Source organism: Haliotis rufescens, unplaced genomic scaffold (assembly GCF_023055435.1).
Source record: "Haliotis rufescens isolate VD_foot unplaced genomic scaffold, xgHalRufe1.0.p SCAF_16, whole genome shotgun sequence".
Taxonomy (NCBI): Eukaryota; Metazoa; Mollusca; class Gastropoda; order Lepetellida; family Haliotidae; genus Haliotis; species Haliotis rufescens.
In genome coordinates, this window is record NW_025963846.1 from 30,220,934 (window position 1) to 30,244,260 (window position 23,327).

General features: G+C 41.1%; 1 protein-coding gene and 1 long non-coding RNA gene across 2 annotated transcripts in view; both read right to left on the reverse strand.

Moving 5' to 3' along the window:
- LOC124119557 overlaps positions 1-23,327 on the reverse strand; it is a 128,338-nt gene that overhangs the window by 103,097 nt on the left and 1,914 nt on the right. Inside the window, exons 2-3 of the mRNA XM_046482111.2 lie at positions 22,682-22,722; positions 3,944-3,991 (exon numbers count right to left, since the gene is read on the reverse strand). Of these exons, the coding sequence (XP_046338067.1) occupies positions 3,944-3,991; positions 22,682-22,714 (81 nt within the window). The 5' untranslated portion in view covers positions 22,715-22,722. The remainder of the gene's footprint in view (positions 1-3,943; positions 3,992-22,681; positions 22,723-23,327) is intronic.
- LOC125381035 lies at positions 13,468-16,266 on the reverse strand. Its single transcript, XR_007221653.1, has 3 exons — positions 15,746-16,266; positions 14,871-14,966; positions 13,468-14,102 (listed from the first exon to the last, which is right to left on the reverse strand). It is a non-coding gene; the product is annotated as an uncharacterized LOC125381035 (long non-coding RNA).

Below are 23,327 nucleotides of genomic sequence, written 5' to 3' on the forward strand. Positions count from 1 at the left end.
TAGGGTCCAATAAAAACAATGCGCCGCCAAACCTCATACATCATACATTATCCCTGAAAGTCGTACTACAGACGGTTAATGTCAAATCACAATAAAAGCATTTCAATTGCAATAACATGTTCCAGGACCATGTATTCTCTTAACACCATCGGATTTAGAAGCTATGGTCGTATAAAACAAGACAGATCTATTTAAACACAGAAGTATTCATGTTATTCCCACAAAATCACATAAAGAAAGGAGACATTAGCAAATACAGGTGTATTATCATGTTTCGTCAGGAAAACAAAATGTTCTCTCCTTGTTACCACCTCCAGGTTCAGCTTAAGACGGGTCCTCCTTTGGTCAAAAGTTTGTTCCCCCTCTAATGAGTGTGTCACGCGTTGCACACGAGTGGCGGACGGGGTGCACACGGGTATCACACGCGTGACCAACCCGATGCACACTGGTTGCGTAACGCGTTGCCCATGCGTGTAAGGGGAATGAATTTCTAGGCAGTAGTGTACATCCCTTGATGCTACCAATGCAACCCTTGAGATTATCAGACAGCTTTGCTGGACACAAACCGTGTGCGAAATACGCTACAGTTGGAAAGCGCACATTAAATCTCTATACCAGTCAGACACAAACTGATGTCTCCCTTGTAGCACACTATGTGTCAGACAAGGACTTTGACCACTCTGTGCAGATGCATATCAATGCATAAAGAACATTAGGTAGATGATTCAGTAATGTCACGCAAGTCAAAGTTGGGTTTCACTGTATTTAGAAACAGACGATGTATCAAAAACTTAATGCCAGTAATTATGATTGATTTAAACTTTGCCAGACCAATATTTTGGCAGATTAATCTTTATTAAGTTAATTTAAAAAAAAGATAGGATAAATGATAAAATGTGAGAATCTCTAGGGGAGGCTTATGACAAAATGGACAATAAAATATAAAGTGCTTTGCATTTTCTTTCAGGGAGGGTAGTGTCAATAATGAATGAGAACATACCGGTAATACATGACCGGCCCCTTTAATGTAATGTACATAGTGTTTAGTTGATGGTTCAGGTTGTACTTTTCAGTTGAATTTCTTATCACTGTCTATGTTGGACTACCAATTAAGGGTAGAGATTAAATATCCATAATAACTTAGATAAATACTTCTACAGTCTCATCCTAATTGGTCAAAAAATTGAATTTCAATATAGCTTCCAATAATGAATTTATGAATTTGGAGAGAATATCTATTGTCTGAAATCCTAATGTGCTTTCTATTGTATTTGGTGTGCTGGGGTAGCCTAGTGGGTAAAACAGTCTCTGAAACCCGGGTTTAATTCACCACATTGGTACGATGCGTGAAGCCCATAACTGGAATATTGCTAACAAGTTGCATGAAACTATACCAACTCACTTGCTCATTATGTTGTATTTTGAGATCACTTACATGACCTGTGTTTTGATTATTATGAATAGTTCTGTTTTTATTTATAAGAACCTATGTAAGTTATTTTTGCCTTGTCTTGTTTACCCTTCTTACATTTTGATGTACTGTAAACATTCAAGCAAAATTCAGGTGAACCTTGTGGTGCTTGTTCAAGAAGACCGGATACATTTTTGTATTTTCTGAACACTTTTCTGTTTGCAATGGCTTATTTACATGTTCAAAGATTGGTTAAATTTCAGTTGCAAGATAAATTGTCAATACCTCACTGTTCGAGAAAACATTTGTAAATATGTGTGTGTTTCATAATTTTTGAATAACAAGTTTCTAAAGATGTTATGAATTGTTTCAGGTACCTGAATTTCACAATCTGACACCAGCTACATTTAAGAAGATCTTGCCCACACAATTCAGACAAGGGACTCACCGGGTGATGAATAATCCTCCCGATATCAACCAACAGATTCATCTCAAAAAGTGATGATTCTGAATGAATAATGCCACATCAGTGTGACTGTAGGTGGTTAAATTATGACACTAATCAAGTCTGAATGAATTTATGCCTAAGCACTGAGACTATGTCCAGGTTGTGTACACCGACGCTGACTATACTTTTTGTGGTTTACTGCAGAAACATAATTGACTTTAGATATTTTTCTTCCATGGAATTCTTCTGAGATTTGACTAATTTGTTCATTTAGAAAATGGCATTGGTTACTTTATGCTAGTTCCTCTTCTTGCTTGATCAAATTTCAATTTGTGATATGTACTAATGAAATGCAATATAATCAATAAACAAGATTTTTTTCTCGTAAAAACATGATTTGTTTTGCTTCATTAGCATAAAGAAATATAATACTGATCAACCATAACATAGGTGCTGAACAAATATAAATTATACTTTTGCCCTGAATGTTTCTCACTATAAATACAGCTCACTTAACAAAAGTTGTAGGTCCACATTTGTAGACAAATGACATTGATATTTTTCTCTGTACTTTATTTAGGTGTTTTCTATGGATGCCATTAGTCTTATGCGCCAATTTGGGACAACTGTATTCTGTTTCATGTTCCCATGAAACTACACTGTCCAGATATAACAAGTACTGATACCGTCTAAACTAATCTTTTAATCTCACCAGGGCTAAATGACAAAGCACATAGCCAATGACTTTCCATTTTTTTCTGAGTGAGAATGCTGTTTTGCCACTTTTAGCAATATTGCAACAGTATCATGGTGGGGGACACCAGCAATAAGCTTCACAAATTGGACCCATGTCGCGAAACGAACTTGTGAACAATGCACTCCCACAGATCTCTGTTTTAGGAGGATATTACAATTAAAATAACACGGAATATTACAACAGCTATCTGATATGCACAGGCTAAAATTAATAACTAGAAACAAGACATGAAGAAAATTTGCATCTGGATACTTTCCAGAAACCTTCCAGATACCTTCAGGAACCTTCAAACTTCTTGGTATTTTCAAGATAATTTTGTTATGTGTTTCACTTAACAAAATGCACCCCCCAATTTTTTACATTGGTTGTGAAAGTTTTCCGGATGGTATCCGGCCTGGATCCAAAATGGGTAGATATCCGGAAGGTTTCAGGAAGACGGAAACCTGCACTTTCTTGCTGTGTTTGAAGCAATGTAACCAAATTACCCCTATTTGGCCCCACCCCTGAGCCCCTTGGGGAGTCAGCCCCACCATGTGTACAATTTTGAATCCCCACCACCTAGGGATGCTTCCAACCAAATATGGTTGATATCTATATCTTAGTTCGAAAGAAGAAGTCGTTTGAAGGAATATAGCCAAATTACCCCTATTTGGCCCCACCCCTCAGCTCCTTGGGGAGTCAGCCCCACCATTTGTACAATTTTGAATCTGCAACACCTAGGGATGCTTCCAGTCAAATTTCGTTAATTTTTTAATAAGTGGTTCAGAAGAAGAAGTCTTTAGAATAAATTGTTGATGTACGGACGACGGACGCAACGATATGGCATAAGCTCACCTTGGTCCGTCGGACATAGTGAGCTAATAATATTGAGTTTTGGTGTTGAAAACGCTAGATTGACGGAAAAGTGTACTCTTTGAAAACATTAGAAATATGTTTACTGCTATCACTTTCATAAGGTCATTAGATGAGATAGATGTTAACTGACAAGGAAATACAATTGTTCTATTTATTACATATTTTCTTTGTGACCTTCATGATCTTACTCTGAATCATTGATGAAGACGTTCCAGCACAAAGTGTTATTCCACTCCAGTAGGATGACAATTTCATGTTTTGAGATAAATATATTCCATCACTAAATATGCTAAATACATAATAAATGTATGATATTTACAGAAATAAATGTCTAAATTGACAACATCAAAAATGATGTAGGGGCGCTGTTACTTTCAAAATATACATCAACGACAATAAAACAAAACATGATGGCCAAAAACAGTTAAGTACTATAAGGGTCTTTCTCGTGAACATCAGAAACTGTTCTTACCTCTTTATCCAACTCAACTGGATACATCCAGTTCCCGACACTGGTTACCTGAAACAAATGTGAGACAAAACATTTAATATACTTAACAACAAATGTTTCTGTGACATTGGAAACGATTTAATGCAAATTTATGTTTTTTAACCAAATCTGAAACAATTTCGGTTTGCAACAGATAAAAGACTCCTTGTGTTTAAAGGTTTAATTTGCCATACTGACTTCAGAAAATGCTTGATTTCATAAAAAAACATGAACATGCCAAAATGTCAATTTACAAATCAATAGCGTGTGTCAACCTCTGGTTGTGATGCAAGCAACACATCTTCGTCTCATGGAATTGACCAGGCGTCGCACAAAGTCCTGTGGGATATCTGTCCATATCTGCTGGAGCATGTTTCGAAGTTCCTGGAGTGTCTGTGGGACATGTGGTTGACGTCGAAGGGGCTGATCCAGCTCATCCCACATGTGCTCGATTGGTGAGAGATCAGGGGATTGAGCCAGACAGGGGATAACATTCACGTTGTTTTGTTGAAAAGAATCCTGAACAAATCGAGCAATAAGAGGACGGGTGTTGTCATGTTGAAAGGTAATGTCTGGGCCATGATGACGCAAAAACGGTAGAACAGGGCCGATGATCTCGTCGCGGTAGGGCTGTCCATTGAGATTTCCCTCTACCACTATCACACAGGTCCTCTGTCTTGCTGTAATCCCACCCCACACATAACGCTGCCGTCCCCGAACCGATCTTATTCCATGACACAATGATTGACGAAACGTTCACCTCGACGTCGGTACACTCGAATCCATCTAGAGCTGTGGCTGAGGTGAAAATGAGACTCGTCAGTGAATAGAACTTGTCCCCACTGAATGTCCGTCCAGCGTTGACGCTGTCTGCACCACGGGCTCTTGACGGTGGTTTCCTGTCAAAATGGGATGTCTGGCGGGTCTTCTGGCGACAATCCCTGCACATCTGAGGCGTCGATGTACGGTTTGTGAAGATATTCGTCGAAGGCACTGTTGTTGGCCGGAATCAATTTCATAGGTGTGTTAATTGAATCCAGTTGTCTTGTCGATTATTGGTTATGCGTTGCCTGCCACTCCGAGGATTGTCTCTGACTGCATTCGTCTGTTGCCAACGTTGCCATAATCACCAAATGGTGTTTAATTGTCTTGCAACATCACGTTGACTCGAACCAGTAGACTGGAAACCATAATGATGCCTTATTTTCTGCCAAATGTCCTGAACGGATCTTGAGTTTTTGATTATAGAATTTCTTGAAATAACAGGACAGAAAATAGCAATCTGGCCTAGCATCAAGTCTAGTTGAGCATTTTTCACTAAGGCATCTCAACGAGCCCGTCAGGCCAATGGTGTCACCCTATTAAAAGTGGTAGGCGAGGTTCAGTTTACTCTCGGTCGTGGTAACTTGGAGTTCCAACTGTTGTGAAACAGCTGGATGTAGATGTTTTTGCAGGAAATCCATTCCCCAAGCTTAACGACATCGCGGCTAGATCAGCCACGAACCAAATCAATATTGGAGGATCCAAGGTCATAGGCTATGGCCAGCGATCGGACAGAACTGTTTCCGTGCGACGTACTCAGGCCTTCGTACTGAGAGCCGCATCCAGACAGACAATCATACTTCAACATGATACCCCTTTGGGCTCTGGAACCTAGCCTGGACAGTCCTAGCAATGTGTCTCGCCGCGAATAGCTGCAAAATTGCTGATCCGGTGTTAAGCAATATTCACACACACCTAGCAATGTGGGGGTTCCCATCTCAAAAACATGACCCCCATGTCAGGATGTTACGTCTAATGGTCACGTGATTAGAAGTGCAAACACAATTGACAATGAGTGAGTGAGTGAGTTGGGATTAACGCCGCTTTTAGTAGTATTCCAGTTATATAGCAGCGTGTCAGCTTAATGTTGGAGGAAAGCCCGAAGTGATGTAGGTCTCATACGTTTACCACTTCGGTGAAACCCACGAGCTCGGGTATGGTGCTGACAAACCTAGAAACATAATCGGGACGAACCAGGATTCGAACCCACAATCATAGGTTTCTGGTGTGCCCAAGGGACGCAACTCTGCACAGCGAATCGGGGCGTCTTAGACGACTGGGCCACCCGTGCCTGACAATGAAATCACACTTAAGAATTATGAGCACTTTTGTCAAGGGAGACCAATTACAAGGATTCAAGAATTCACATCCTGTGATGAACTAGCCAAATCTCCACCAACTGCAGGTATCTCGCGACCTTTTTCTAAGTGTGTCCTCAGATTCCATCCTTCCTGATGATATGTGTCAAAGATTTACCTCTCTCCATGAAGAGTTTGATGATGTGTTCAACCCTTCAATCTCCAACAATGGAGCGAAAAAAGACATGAAGGCTGTGGTTAACATGGGACCGACACTCCCCCTTCAACAGATAATCAATATAATTAGGAAATGATGGACATGTTACAAGCAAAGTTTGATGAACTTGAGGCACAAGGGGTATTCGCCAAACCGGAAAAGCTCAATGTAACAATTGAATACCAAAACATCAAACAACAGTTATCATTGTGTACAATTCTGAGAATACTACCTCTATTACATCATAGCCACAATTCCCATTGTGGCAATAATCACACTATACAAACTTTAGATTTTTTCCAACAGACGTCCTCTTCACTGAAAATTGTTCCATAGTTTTGAGGTAAATCCTATACCTTGTCAAACTGCACCTGCACATGTGGAAGGCGGGAAAACATCACTTCTTTCCAACAACCCCTTTAATCAGCTAGATATAAGATATATTTGGGAGGTGGGAAGGACCATTTCCTTATGTAATAGCGGTAGTATTCTTAGAATTATACACAATGATAACTGTTGTTTGATAATTCCTGTGAAAACCCTACCTCTATTACATCATAGCCAGTATTTACCAGAGGGAAAGGTGGGATCTGCCATCTTGTACTCCCGGAGAATTGGCAGCAGTAAAGTAAGGGAACATGGGTGAAAAGGGGAATAAACCAATGCCATACTTCTTGATGTCACCCTTGGCAAACCTGTAGAAGACTTGGCACTTGTGGCATCCTTCCCGTTTTTATGACCTCACAATTGTTACCTGTTTTGGTGATATATGACCTTCCTTCTGATGTTTCTCTCCGGTTCTAATGACCTTCATGAAGTCACCTCCGGTTCTGAGAACATCTATGACGACACTTTTCGTTCAACCTCTTGTGACATCATTTGGGTGTTTCATGACGTCACTTCCGGTCCTGAGGTCATCTATGACGCCACGTCCGGTTAATCTTTCATTGTTATGAGATATATACCTGTTGCTCTATAGCCAACCGCAGTAGCTGAAATATAGTATCATGACCATCATGTTGTAGAAATGAGGCTAATGCTGATCTGTAGCCTTCAATTGTACCATGTCTGAACCTGTTCTCATTTCTCAGGTGAAGTAGAAAGTCAGCCCCCATAGGTATTGTTATATTTTCGTCACGCAAACCTCTTTCTATTCGCCACTGGCAGAACTTTCTCCATCTCACGTTACAGATAGCTGAGGGAGCTGGTCTCCATGTGCTAGCAATCGTATCTGAGGCTGATTTAGAGAAGCCGGAAACTTGCATCTTTGTTGCGATAGTTTCCAGGCATGAAGGTGGAGATTTGTCAGGTTGCCGTAAAATATGTCCGATTTGGGTTGGTGGAGGAGATCGTGACGTTCTGGCAGTTTGAGAGGCTCTTCTATGAGAAGTGGAATCAGTCTTGGAAACCATCTCTGTTGGGCCACGCTGGGGCAATCAGAATCATGATGCAATCTGTGTCCTCGATCTTCCTCATAACTCTGTTCAGGAGAGACCAAGGAGGGAAGGTGCAGGCGAATATCCTTTGCCAACTCATGGATAGGGCATCGACCTGAAGGGCTGATGAATCTGGCGCTGGGCTGACGTAAACGGGAAGTCAGGAGGAGGAGTTTTTTTTGTTGTGGTTGGCAGGCAAAGCAACGATGAAAGCGTTCTTTCGGGAGAGTGTGTGTGTGTGTGTGTGTGTGTGGGGGGGGGGGGGGGGGGGGGGGGGTGGGGGGGGGGGGGCGGCTGAAAAGGGCTGTTTGAAGAAGAAGAAGAAGAAGAAGAAGAAGAAAACATGACCAACTGCTACGAATTCATTGATCATCCATTAGTACTGCATGATCTGATGATGACATGTAGTGGGGGCATGGGTGGCCCAGTCTTCTAAGGCGCCGCGATTCGCTGTGCAGCATTGCGTCCCTTGGGCATGCCAGAAACCTTTGATTGTGGGTTCGAATCCCGGTTCGCCCCGATTATGTTTCTAGGTTTGTCAGCACCATACCTGTCCTCGTGGGTTTCACCGAAGTGGTAAACGTCTGAGACCTGCATCACTTCGGGCTTTCCTCCCACATTAAGCTGACACGGCGCGATATAACTGGAATACTGTTAAAACGGCATTAAACCCAACTCACTCACTCACTCACTCATTCACTCACTCACTCACTCACTTTTACGAAGGTCACTCACTCACTCACTTTTACGAAGGTTCCTATGAAATGTTGAGTGTGAAAATAAGGACCGTCACGGGAACTGGAACGGGAACGGAAACAGGAACGGAAACTTCATCCTAGGAAGGCGACGAAAGCTTTCTCATTTGCGTTGCTCTGATTCGCATTCTCCTCACAGAGATCGTGTAGCTTTAGCTTCTTGTTGTGTCTCACCAGCCCTGTCAGCTTGTGGTATTCGCAGTGAGGGGACCACTTGTGGTGTTCCACCCAAGGATCGTCGTGGGACGCCAATCTTCTCAGCCGCACGGTGCATGGAAGCAGAACATACCATCGGCACTCTGCATGTACACGAAGCCCGCATGGGCCATCTCTTTAGCAGTCTGTATCATTTGCATCGGTCACACATCAAACGAGGCGACAGTGACTCACTGGGCGGTGACCTGCCATTAGAAGCATCCGTACCCTTACTCCTGAGTCCACAAGCATCTGCACTATCAGTCACCATGTCTCACTCACAGGTATCTGTACAGCTCTTCTTCGTCTCTGCCATTCTCGATGCGATGCTGATTTTTTTTCAGTGACACTGAACCCCCTCTTTTATAGGAGAGGGAGCAGATCGAAATGGTCCCTATTTTGGTTGGTCCAACACGCTGCGCGCCGATTGGTTCAAAACGCAGCGCAAGATTGGTCCATTTCGGAGCCTCAGTTTTCCAACCCGTCCAACCCTTATGTTTCTTTTCAATAGGAACAGGCCTGTTCCATGGGAGAGAAAGCACAACCCACTGTTCGACCAATCAGAGGCCACACACACCCTGTGCGGGTCGAAAACGCAAGCGTCTGATTGGTCAGATTTCTATCATGTTTTTTTGGTAGACATGTCCACAGCCACCATGATCGTGTTGTGGAATGGACCTGTGAATTCTAAAGGTGGATGATATGGACAGACATGGACGTGATGTAGGAATGTCTACATGATGTACTTCGTGACTCCATGTACACGTGTTGTCACTCGTGACTACAGCAGACGTTGTTTTTTTTTTGTATAGCCAAACGTAGTGTTGTCACTCGCTCATCCATGCCGAGGCGTTGGCACTTGTGTGTGACGGGGTTGCGTGTGTTTTTTTTACTCGTGTCTCCATGCAAACCTGGTGTCACGCGTAACTACAAACAGACGTTTGTCTAGGTGTAGATCGATAGACATACGTGACGTTGTCACTCGCTCATCCACGCCTAGGTGTTGGCACTCGTGTATGCCTACAAGCGTGTTGTCTCCATGCAAACAACGTGGTGTCACGCATGTCTTCAAACAGACGTTTGAGTTGATATATATATTTCTATGGATAGAGACCGATCGATAGACATACGTGGTGTTTTACTCGTGTCGCCATGCAAACGTGATGCCACTCGTGTATCCATCCATCCATCCATCCATACATACATTTTCTATGGGGAGACTGGGGTGGCCCTGAAAAGGGCCGTTGGAAAACAAACTGCAAACTGGAAACGATTGGAAACTGGAAAAAAACAGTTGAGCAGCATGTGCCATGCGTTAGTCACTTTGCTCAGATGACATTTCTTCTTCCTCCTCATCAGACTGATGCCGTCGCCGGCGCTTTGAAGGGAGCTTTCTTGCGGAGTTCTGTCATGTTTTCTTTTGCCTAGGCGTGGTGTGACGTCCGCATGGATTTGTGTGAGGCATTCTTTTAGGGCACGGACATCGTTATGCATGTCTTCTATGAGATAGAGCACTTGTGTCGACATGGATAGCGCTGCTGGAGTCTTCTTTTGACTGGGTTCTTGACAATCTGCAGCGAAATAGCCCACGGCTTGGCGGTTGTAGCAAGTGCCTTATATAAGTGCCTGTATAGACATAGTGGTGGTGACCTTGAGTGTGGCACTCGGTACATGCCACTTCAGGGCAGTAGCGGTAACTGTGACTGTCGGTCTGGCAGTTCATACAGCTGTATCGCGACAAGATGGATGATCTATCATATAGTGCTAGGACTGTGACGTGTGCTTGGCTTCGCTCTTCTTTTTTTATAGGAGAGGCACTGAAACCCTGCTTCCTGATTGGACGAAAACCCGACCTTCTCATTGGTTGGTTTCTGTCCCACACGCAACCCAGTTTGGCACAGAGGTTGTGTTTCTTTTCTATAGGAACAGGCCTGTTCCATGGGAGAGAAAGCACAACAGATGTTCGACCAATCAGAGTGTCACAAACCCTAGCTTCTGATCATTGCATTTTCGATCCTGTTTTCCTCGGGTGTGCATGATGATCCACTTTCGGTCCATTGTTTTCTTCAATGGCTATAGGATGGAAGTTACCAGTGCATGGTTTTCTCTCCGAACACACATGTCTTCCAGATAAAACGCCAACAGACAACACAGCGTAAAGGACATCATTAAAAAAGTCTAGTCTCTGTAACCAAAGGGACGTGCTTCCGGGCACTTGGTTTAGACGATGTGGAAATCTCTTGTGGTGGGTTGGGTCAGGAGATCATTCCTGTGGTGAAGTCCTGCACGGATTATCTGATGAGGGTGATGCACCGTGATTTAATCCCCCGACACTTGTCCAACAATCAGGCCTTTCATGGTGTCAAAGTTGAGGTGTTGACAGGCTCTGTAATTCAAGGTGAAACAGCCCACTTTGCTGGTCGTGTTGCGCGTTCCAACGGGTCTTGCCTGCTTTAACTAATGGGCATAGTTTTGGGGACCCCTTTATACGAACGTCTTGATGGTGTTTCCGCCCAGCTCATCTGTTAAATCACACAATGTATCACCTAGGGGTGGATTCCATTCCTCTGGGCGATGTCCGTGTCGAAGTACAAGACCCGGCGATCCATTGGCTTGAGGATGCTGTACAGCTTGAGATGCGCTTGTGCGGTGACCCAAGAAGCCACAGCAACATTGGAATTAGGATATGGCTTGTGGAGTTCTTTCTTGGGGTTATAGATCACCAACACCATATATTCGTTGATGACCATGACATCTCTCAACTACTTGACAGGAGTGCTGATATATGCTGTCTGACCATAGCCTAAGCGCTGACCGAATTTGCCCCAGTGCGAATTAAGACAGGCCTTGCCAAGAGCGCGAAGTCCTTGGTCCTTCTTGATGTTGGCCTTGTTCAGCACGATGCCTTCTTTCTGATAGATGCCTTCGATGTAAGCATCAGGATCATTACAACCCTTGGGGTATCCGCTGGCTTCGGTCTTCAACTTAAAAATGTGGTCGACATAACGGGGTAAGAGTCCCCCTTCCTTGGTCTCAGGATCATAAGTGTCAAAGGTGTCGAAATGCCAAGCTTCATAGATCTGAATCACTTTGTAGACACACTGCTTCAGGGTTTCTTGGACTTCTAGGATGGTGTACTTGCCCATCCTGGCCCATCTTCGTCCGTGTGCTCAAAGGACGTCTCTGACTGGGTTTCGGCACAAGTGCGGCACAAAGGAAAGAGCAGTTCTCCACCTGATCTGAATGGCAGTAGAGGATGGGAGTTGTGCTGGGGGTAGGACACAGCATTGGATAAGGCAATGCATAGGAGGATGGTCGTGGTGGGTAGGTTGTCCTGTGGTTAAGGTACCATACTTGCAAATGCAGGAATAAAGCGAACATCGACATACCGGATGGTTTCACCTTCTTGGGCCTCATAGTATAATTCGGTGGCATTGGTTCGTCCACCATAGAAGGCCTCATGAGGGTCTAGCGGGTCAAAAAAAGTGTAGGTTTCCGTCTTCCGGAATCTTTCCGGATACCTACCCATTTTGGATCCGGCCCGGATACCTTCCAAAAAAATGTCAAAATTTGGGGGGGTGCATTTTGTTCACTTAAGTGTGAAACACATAAAAAAATGAACTTGAAAATACCAAGACATTAGAAGGTTGCTGAAGGCATGTGGTAGGTTTCCAAAAGGTTTCTGGAAGGTATCCGGATGCAAATTTTCTTCATGTCTTGTTTCTGGTAAATAATGTTAGCCTGCGCATAACAGATAGCTGTTGTTATATTCTGTGTTACTTTAATGGTTAATATCCTCTTAAAACATTTTTGGAGAAAACAATTGTTCAATTTCATATATTGTTCTTTTCAGATGTAAATGGTATTTAATGAACAAACATCAGTTCTCGTATAATGGTATCCTTAAATTTCATGCCCAGACTTCCAGTTTGTACTGAGAAAAAGAAAAAGTGATTAACAATGTGCTCACTTGGGCCTTTGGTCCTAGTGAGATGATAATAAGACTATTTGTAACAGTACATGTACTTGTTACATCTAAAATGCTAATTTCATTGAAATTTGCCTAACCCTAGTTTTATGGTACTACTGTGAAATCTTTTATTAAAAGAGATTGAGAGTTAATTTGACACTGGAGTTGTAACCACTGGTCATATATGTGTATGCAAATAATATAACAACTACATGCTTAATACTTCACAAATATCTCCAGAAATAGGCATTTTAGTTATAATTGCAGAAATACTTTATGAATGACCCCTTCACTATTGCCTTGATCTTACACTTCAACCCTTCAAGAGTTATCACTTTTGAGTGTGAATTTGACCTTCAATATCAGTGATAAATATTTCAAAAACATTTCAAAGAGCTATCCAGCACAAAAACCAAATATGCAGTCCTTTGGTAGAATTCAACATATCATTGACAAAAATATGAAAATAATATAACCAGTATATGAATAAAAGTTACTAAGATTTCTGCAGAAAAGGCAATTTAGGGGAAAATGTAGTATATTTAGGTCACGCATGACCTTTTTCCAACTTCGACCCCTGCCCAAAGGAAGAGTTAGACCACAAACAAACTTTTTGTCTGGTTGTGACTTTGACCTTTGACATAACAGATCAATGTGTCATCAGACGTTCTCAGAGCTAAGGAAACAAGTGTTATTTATTCCTTAGATGCCCAAGCAATGCATGGTTTCATAAGATAAGTGTGGCTATTAAACTGAGGCAAAATCATGAAACATCCCCATTTACACAGCTGACAAATGAAACATAAGCAACAATCAAATTATCAATTTCATTTATTCATATGCCTATAGTATATCGCACATGATGGTTCCTGATGCAGTATGCAATTTCATCCTATTCTTCAATACTCATAACGGAGTGTGATAACTGTTTGTGTGACAGTACCCACGGATTATGTTCACCAGTTCAGAGAACTTACTTTCCCTCAATCCTCCTTTTCTTTCTTTATTGCCATGGATGAACAGGAACCAGGATGAGGGTGTGCCAGTTGGACTATCTCTGCTGCATAGTGTTAGTAGAATTGTGAACTTTCCATTTGGTGTTTGTGTCCACATTGAAAGACAATAAGTCCAATTTATCATTCCTTTCAAGTGTTTACCACATGGCTCAAGACAAGAATTTCTTGAATGTCCTCGAAGGATCCCACTCCAGCTTGGCATTGGTTGGTCTTCTCACATTAACCAGACCAGCCTTTGTGTGTCCCAGTACCATTTGGCATACAACTTCTCGGTAGGCCTCCATTGAAATAACAGGACCCTCGTCATCGCTGTCTGCAAATCACCCCTGATATCTGAAGGGGTGCACGCTCTGTTAAGGACTCCCTTCTCTGGTTCTTCCAGATTGTTCACCAGGAGTACTCATCCAGGGATCTCAAGCAGGACTTTAGTTTCTGCAGCATTATGTACAAAGATTTTAGCAATCAAAAATATTTTTTGCCACATATACTTACAGATAGAAGGCAGCAAAATCACTTAAGTTATCATATGTGAGTCTTGTTACATGCCAAACATTTAAGATAATTGCATTTCAAATCTCAACCAGACAAACCAGTGATAATTGTTATGAACTCGGTCCAGACAAACCGATGATAACTGTTATGGACAATATCCCACATCATTGTGGTATGATTACATGCGATCAATGAGCCTACTCGATCACTACCTGATCTATAAATTAGGCTTGTATGGCAAGCATAGACTGCTGGGAATCATGGGAAGTGATGTCATTTAGTGATTGTTCCAACTCATCATCATGGGAAAATATATATTTACAATCCTTGTCATATAGCCAATCTATTGCTGGATGCAGTGTTAAATAAATGAGTTGGGTTTAACACTGCTTTGGACAGTATTCTAGATAAATCACAGTCTGTTAGCTTGATGTGGAAAGAAAGTCATAAGTGATTCAGGTCTTTGATGAATCCCACGAGCAAGTGTATAACGATGAGAAACCTAGCAACATAATCGGGGAGAACCAGGATTTGAACCCATGACTATAGGTTTCTGCTAAGCCCAAGAGATGCAACTCTGCACAGCAAATTTTAGTGCCTTAGATAATAGGACATCTGTGCCCACAACGTTAAGGAACAAACTGAAGAAATATTTGCAAAATAACCATATGAACCAAACAGAATAATTTCAAAATATTTATCACTCACTGTTGCTCTTCTCTTGTTCCTCATTGCTTCTCTTCTATGGTCTTTCTTTGCATTGATGCTGCACATATGACTGTCTCTTTTATTCATCCGGATATTCTACAAACATAAGATGCATTGACATCACAGAAATGTCCAAACTGTACATGTTGTACATTTGATTCAAATGAAAAGACCCCAGTTGTGACTTAGAATTGCCCTAATTATAATAATTCATGTCAAACATTCAGAGATGACATCTATCCCCATATTTAACAAATGTCAAAACTATATTTTGACAACAAAGTCAGCGTCATTCAACACATACATTACATACGGAATAACTTGTTCGACAAAGCAGAAAGATCCTCACCAAGTCAATATCATTCCATGAATTATTGCTAAATTTTCGTGAAATACAGATTAATGCAATGCAGTATTTACTTTTATTTCTAGGCTATTTGTTTGGCTTTTCCATGGCACTGTTTTGACAGAGATCTAACATTGATATGACACTTTGTTCAGAAATTATATGAATAAGATAATACTTTATTATTTCCAAGGAAATTTGGGTTACATTGTAAAAGCACAGAGAAACAAGTATAAGATTCATGATTTAAGTTAAATACACTTATACATTCACACAAACACAACGACAAAACAACATCCAAACACAAATCAACTAATGAATCGGGTGGTCAAACTAGGTTGTCATCTTACTCTGAGGGCATGGATCTTTGCTGATAAAAACAATCACTAGATTGCCTGGCCCATGTTCAATTATTTTACAGGCCACCATCACAGAGCTCGAATATTGTGATTGTGAAGTTTCACATTGCATTGAAATATACCATGATGAATGCATGTAGTTTGTAATTATCACACACAAAAATACTCACTCATTACTTCGTATCCTCCCTGAGGATGTCTGTGAACCTCCCCACAAACCCTGAACATGCTGAAACAGAAAATAACTAACTTGTCTTAATCCTTTCAAAGTTTCAGTGTGAATTTGTTAAAGATTGATAAGCTGCCATTATTCATTGTAATCCATATCTCACTTTCAGGTGGTTCAGGTGTCAACACATGATTGGAATTGAATGCCACGTTTTGTATGACATGCACTTTGCCAGATTTATACCCATGGTAACTAACCCTTATCATCAAATCCCAGCGTTATGTTGAGAATAAGGACACGACCCTTAAAAGTCCTACGCCTGTAACTCTTATGCAAGCCCAAATCCAATGTCACAACAAACGCTTGATCATAATAATAACAAAAGGTTTCCGAAAACAACCAAAACTAAAAGGCCCTTGACATTTACAGTAGTAACATGGAGATCAGGTAAATATCTAAATCAATCCATTCCATAAGATCTCTGTATAGAAATCATGGAACATTATGTCTCGAAGCCCTGCTACGTACCTGTGGCATCCGCAAGCTGCTCTTCCTTCGGCTGTCAATCGAGTTTTCGAAATACTTGACGTCCTCGTTGTGAATGGCTCAGATGGATTTAGACCGGGATTTCCGAGTTAGAGGTGATTGAGAACATGCATCGATACACGAGGTAGGCATATCGCAATCAAGCATCACGGTGTACATCGATTACACGAGGTTTGAGTGTTTGTTTACATTTGTGTTCCAAAATGGCGCCCTCGGCTATACAGGGAATTATGGGTAGACTTGCTTGTCCCGGAATAACACGAGTTGGTCACGAATGACGAGCGCTCAGTTCTGAAGCAGTTACGGAAAGAGACGAGGTTTGCCGATTACAGTTAATACAGGCCATATTGGGAGCCGCGGGGATTTCGACAGTGTGTATTAGGAAGTATACCTACGTCGTGTATGGAATATGTGTTTGCCTACCATGCCTAGATAAGGCAGTATTGACAAGGGATATTCCAGCGGACGTAATATTCCTACAGCAGAAATATTTCACAACCTCGACAAAATTGGCGATTGCAGCTGATGTCATGCAGGGAGCTGAAGACGTGACATTCGGACAGAGACCATATTACATATAGACTGTTACATGGTCTCTGATTCAGCTAAGGAATATGTGAATAATATTGATCACGTATTAAAGTTATTTATCGTCTGTAAGCCACTCATTCAGTTTTATATATGTTAGTAAATGTGTGATTTAATTTTTGTAGGATAAGCAATCTACTAAACGTATGGTAATCTTTGCTAATGTATAACAAATAACTGAGAAATGTTCAAAAAGGTTTACATTAGAAACTAGCATCTACTCGCCGACTCTGATTTGGAGATGCAACTAAATTTATTGAAAAAATATTACATGTTTTGATTTCTTTGAAGTAAAATAAATGAAATTAAACTTGCAAACATAAATCATTGTGAAATGTTAATCACCTAAAACAATTTACATTAGAAATTAGCCTCTACTCAAATTAAAAGTATCATTGAAAGTATCCATTGAAAGATCACATGCTTTGAGGTTTGAAGTAGCTTCACTCAGATTAGCTCAATGTCAAGCTGAAACTGAGTCTGGCGAAAATGTCAAGGAACTGGACTATAGGTATACTATGTTTCATATTTATTTTAGTAAGTAGTTAATAAATAGTAATTTTATAGAAATTTCATATATATGTATCTCCCCTTTCTGCCAGGAACAAACATCAAAAGAATGTCTCTCCAGATAACAGACAACAATTAGTAGCCCTTTTTGTCAAAACAAGGTACTGTTTTCGTCCGAGAAATCAGTGACTTTTTGCTGAGGTGCCGTTTTAACCTCACCCATAAGAGATAACTTAATAGATCCGGTGATCAGGCACAGTGACCTGGTTCATGGCATCTGACAGTGTGGATTGTTGTTCACAATATCAATCACTGGATTGTCTAGAATCTTCGGCCTACCTTTAGAATACAGTACCACAAACTTGTCAAACAGTTTACAATACCCTGTGATGTAATTCGTAGTAATTTTTTTGCCTGACGCACTGGCAAAACAATGCCCTGTGATGTCAGGGGTCATTGGGTGTGCATATATATGCTGTTTTCAGTGGTCTATCGTCTCCACACGCTATGTTGTTGCATAAGTTTTAATTATTTGTTTACTAAATATTGCCTGCGGATGCGCATTTTATAACAAGTGCTTGTTCATGAAAGCACCTTTATTTTCTATCTGTTTTTATTTCATTTTTTACGTATTCGACTGGTTAAAATGATTATAATTTGAAACTTATAATGTGCAATAAGTGGGTTATAGCTAAAACGACACTGATTGGCGAAATAGTCGCCAAAAGCGAAAATGGCAATTATTTTTTTTAACTTGGTAAAATAATTGAAATTAAACTTGGAGTGATGACTTCCAAAGACCAATAATTATGAAATGTTAAAACAAGTTTACATTAGAAATTACCCTCTACTCCAACTTATCCTATATGCGACTCAATTTATTGTGATAACATGCTTGGAAGTTAAATATATGGAATTAGACACACATCATCTCATACAAACACAAATAGTTGTTAAACATTGAAACAAGGTTACCTTAGAAATTAGCCCCCTACTCCAATTTACTCGCCGACTCTGATTGGCAGACGCAGCTAACTTATGGTGAATAGATTATACGCTTTAAAGTTTAAAGTACTCAATGTCAAGCTGAAAGCTTTCACGTTATCGTTTCAGCCTTATTCATATACTCTTAAAATCACTCTCACCGTTTGTTTGTTTGTTGTTTAACGCCGAACATGTTTCTTTTCCCGAGAAGTATGGGGAGAGGAAGGGCTATAGTGACTACTCTCCCTAGATACAACGCGTCCTTTGTCCTGTGAACTTTCTGACCTGTGACGTGTATGTAAATTGGACTTTGTTTCATATCTGAATCATGTGATCTAGATCTTGTCGTATCCTTTAGATTTGCATGTTGTTTTAGCTTTTTTAAATCCTGTGATATAGCTTGGAAACGTTTTTTTATCTTTGGCTGCGGTCCCAAGACCAGAACTGTATGCCTGCTCCTTAGTTTTGGGTTGAGTTACGTGATTGTTCTTCAAAAGAAAAAAAAACGGGTTCTTTTTAATACATCACTCCTTTGGTGACCATGTGTTTCTCTTAGGAAGTCAGTTTACCTGAGAGACAACACTTTTCATATTTGATTTAGATTTAGTTTGGGTTTTGTGGAGAAAACGATGTAGACATTTTGTCTGATGATCTAGTCTTCCTTCAAACATTTTGGACATGGTTGTTGTCAGCGATTGGAATCATTCACTCATACTCAAGGGGGGTAATGGAATAGATTTGGGCTCCAATGTTTCTTAAAACCATGAGTGGCCAAACAACCCATAACACCCGGGCATAAGGCTGCGGTCCCAAGACCAGAGCTGGATGCCTGCTCCTTAGTTTTGGGCAGGTGGGTTGAGCAACATGATTTTCCATCAAAAGCCAAAAAAAATTCAGTTTACCTCAGAGAGAACACTTTTCCACATTTGATTTAGATTTAGACTAAGAGATCGATGTATATTTTTTTGTCCGATGATCTAGTCTTCCACCTGGATTTATACTTTAGAGGTTGTCAAATTTTTCTTTTGATGAGTCTCTGCAGTACGTGCATCTTGATCTTGGCGTGCACATGCACAAGTACTACATCTGTTGTAATCTTTTCGATCTTGTACTAGCTTTTAATTATTAACCAATACGTGTTTGGATTGATGAGCAAAACCTTTTGCTTGTTGATACAACATACACAGGAAAGAAATGATGTTTTCCTGCCTTGGGCATGCGCAGATGCAGTTTGACAAGGGATAGGGTTTACCTCAAAACTATGGGATAATTGGCAGTGAAGTGGACGTCTGTTTGAAAAAATCTAAAGATTTTATAGTGTGACTATTGCCACAATGGGAATTTTGGCGATGATGAAATAGAGGTATGGTAATTGCAGGAATTATGTCCTTTCTCGTTAAGAAACCAAGCGGCGGAAGTCTGTCACATCGTTCAGAAAGGTTGGCCAATACTGCAAACCCCCACCTACACTGATGCCACATGTGGATAAAGTCCTTCGGGTGATTGGGAAGAGGAGGTTTATTGTCAAAACAGACTTGCTCAAGACTTTCTACTAGATACCCCTATCCCAGAGTTCAATACAGTTCATGAAGACCCCCTACAAAGGCCTACTTTCTTTACTCACTGTCCTATTGGCATGCCAGGGTCAGAGGTGTACCTAGAAGAGCTGATGAGCTGAGTTTTGGGGGATCTTGTCCAAGATTGTAGAATGATCAAACTAGCAGATGATTTGTTTTGTGGTGGTAAATCTCCGGAAGAAACCCTCTCCAATTGGCGCATGGTCTTGTCTGCCTTGGAACACAACAACCTCCACCTGAGTGCAACCAAGACTATTGTATGCCCGAAATCTACCACTGTTCTTGGATGGATTTGGTCTGATGGAACCTTAAGGGCGAGTGCTCACAAGATATCCGCCCTTGTTGCTGTTCAACCACCTCCTACAGTACGGACGTCTGGCAGCTTCATCGGGGCATACAAGGCTCTGAGCAGGGTTCTGACCGGATATGCATCCTTGATGAATTCCCTTGACAACGCTGTGGACTGATGATCTCAGGAAATCCTTTGAAAGTGCCTAATCTCAGCTGTTCTCCTGCCAAACTATTACCATACCTCGTCCATCTGACCACCTGTGTATTGTCACTGACGCCTCTATCAAATCACAAGAAATCGCTGCAACTTTGTATGTCAACACTGATGGCAACACTGGACTTGCAGGCTTCTTCAGTGAGAAGAAACATCAGTTGAAGTGGCTACCATGCAAATTGGAGGCACGTGCAATCGCCTCCTCAGTCAAACACTTTGCTCCCAATATAACTGCCTCTAAAAAGCAAACTCAGGTTTTGACAGACAGTCGTTCCTGTGTTCAGGTGCACAACAAACTATTACGAGGTGCCTTCTCTACTAGTTCGAGAGTGACTACATTTCTATCTATCCTGAGCAGATATCAGATCTGAGTGGCACATAATTAAGGTGCTGCTAATTTGCCCTCTGATTATGCGAGTAGACATCCTGTTGAGTGTACTGAACAGACCTGTAAGTATATCTCAGAATCTGTGGCCTCTCATGTTGTGGATGGTGGCATCAACAGGAATGCCCAGACCTCCGCAGAACTCACTCTCAGCTGTCACAAGCAACCAGACCATCAAAGAAAAATACAGACATCCGGGATGTCAAACGCTACTTGAGGGTAGCTTCCATTGCCAGTAATAACCTTTTGATTGTGTCAGATGAGAAACCATTTCAACCAAAGCTTGATAGCATTATAATACCACGGACTGTCATCAATGGTTTCATCACTGCCCTGCACATTGGCTTCAATCATCCATCATGCTACCAATTGAAACAACTGTTAAACAGGTATTTATATGCACTTGACAATGACCAGGCAATCACTGATGCCACTACTTCCTGTCACCATTGTGCAACTTTGAAATCCATCCCATCACAATTGCATCCACAGTCAACAACTTGTTCCCGAACACTGTTGGCACCCACTTTGCAGCTGATGTCATGAGGGAATTTGTTGAGGGAATTTGTTTCATCCTTCACCCAAACCTGTTTTGTACAGAATGATCGACATGATCATTTACGCAACGTCATTTTCATTCTTTGCTGATTTTAAGCATCTTTGCCCAGATGGTTGCACAATCAGAGTGGATCCTACCCCTGGATTCGTTTTGCTGGCCAAGAATCAGATATTGTCACAGCAAGGTATTCACCTAGACTTAGGCTCCCCTAAAAACGTAAACAAGAACCCTGTCGCTGAAAGGACTATTGAGGAACTGGGTGTCGAATGTCTCCACTTGAGCCAGGAAGGCGGTCCTCTTTCTCCAGTTACTCTAACCTTAGCTACAGCCAACAATACAAGGATTAGAAAGGGTGGGCTGTCATCTAGAGAGGTGATCAGACAACGTGAACAGATTACTGGCGTTCAGTGTAAAATAAGGGACCCCCAATTTGCACTCAATCAGCAGCTTTACAGACAACTTAATCATCCTTCAAGCAGTAAGTCCAAGGCACATGGACATCTCCGTTCGTACCCTGCAGATATAACAATTGGAGATCTAGTATATCTCAAATCGGACAGAGACAACACTCATGCTTGAGAGACCTTGTCATCAGACTCAAAATCAGTTCAGATCCAAGATTTATGATGTTCGTCCCACTGATTGTTACCCTGTGAGAGCCACAGTTCTTGCGTCTCAACCCAGTGACCAAATAAGAGGTCTTATGGAGAAGATAATGTTGTTGAAGAGTTAAGACCACAATCAGCAACTGCCGATGAGCCTCATGCGCACGGTGACAGTGATGTTCATGACATGACAATGAACACTGGTGGATCTTTACCTTGGACCATCAGTTATCACAAGGAGGAAGAGGGTACAGACCTTGGTTGTTCTATTCCTCTGGACAAACCACGTAGATCCAAGAGACAGAGGTCAGCACCATCGTAGCAACGATCTGGCGACTGGATAATGACATTATGACTCTAAAATGCCATATACAAAATGGCCTTCAATGTTTTATGCCTGATTAAACAACTTTTGAGAGAGTCTTTTAATGCTCTTTGGAATCTTGAGGTAAGGGCTTGCTTGATTGTACCTCAAAAGTTGTGACATGTAGACATCAAAGCCTGGAGCTATATCATGTACTTATCCTGACTCATAGTGTTATTGTAGCCAAAAAGCACAATTATGGAAATTATGTAATAGAGGTAGAGGACTCATAAGAATCATAGGTTTCTGGTGTGCTCTCTATGCTAAATAAAAGCACATTTTCATCATGGTTGGAAGTGTAATAAGTTATTTACCAAGTCTTGAGGTATGCTCCAAATAACGCCCATGCTGATTCCTGCAATAAAAATAAAATCTACAGATAAAGAATTAATTATTGAAAAACAACTACCGGTAGCTGAAAAGTTATTCCTGACATTGGATATAATAAATCCAATTGAGTGTCAACTCAATAAAGAAGTCAACATACAAAATAATCTGAAATAGAAAATACCTTGAATATTCATGACCAATTCAAATTAACACTGTAAACAAAACAAAAATTATGGTCATAAAAATGTTTTTGTATCCTTTCTATGTGTTTGAATTTTATTGTTGGAGTCCAGCAAGGATGCCTATTTTGTTTATTCGATTCCACACATTATCAAACTAGCCAGGACATCAATAAATAATCCCTCACATACTGTTTCCTTGTTACCCATTGACACTGAGTTCCAACAGTCTAATATTAGTCTAAGTCCACTAATCTGCCATATCTGGTTAATTTCCTTACATGACACGGAGTTTCTATAGACACCACTGTAAGATATACATGCTACTCCAACCTTGCTTGTTACGTTCAACACATCCATCTATAATTTTTTAATAACAGTGACTGCCACTGAGCCAATTGAGCCACTGAGCTGCTTCTTACACATGAAAAATAACACCTGCAAAAGCAAC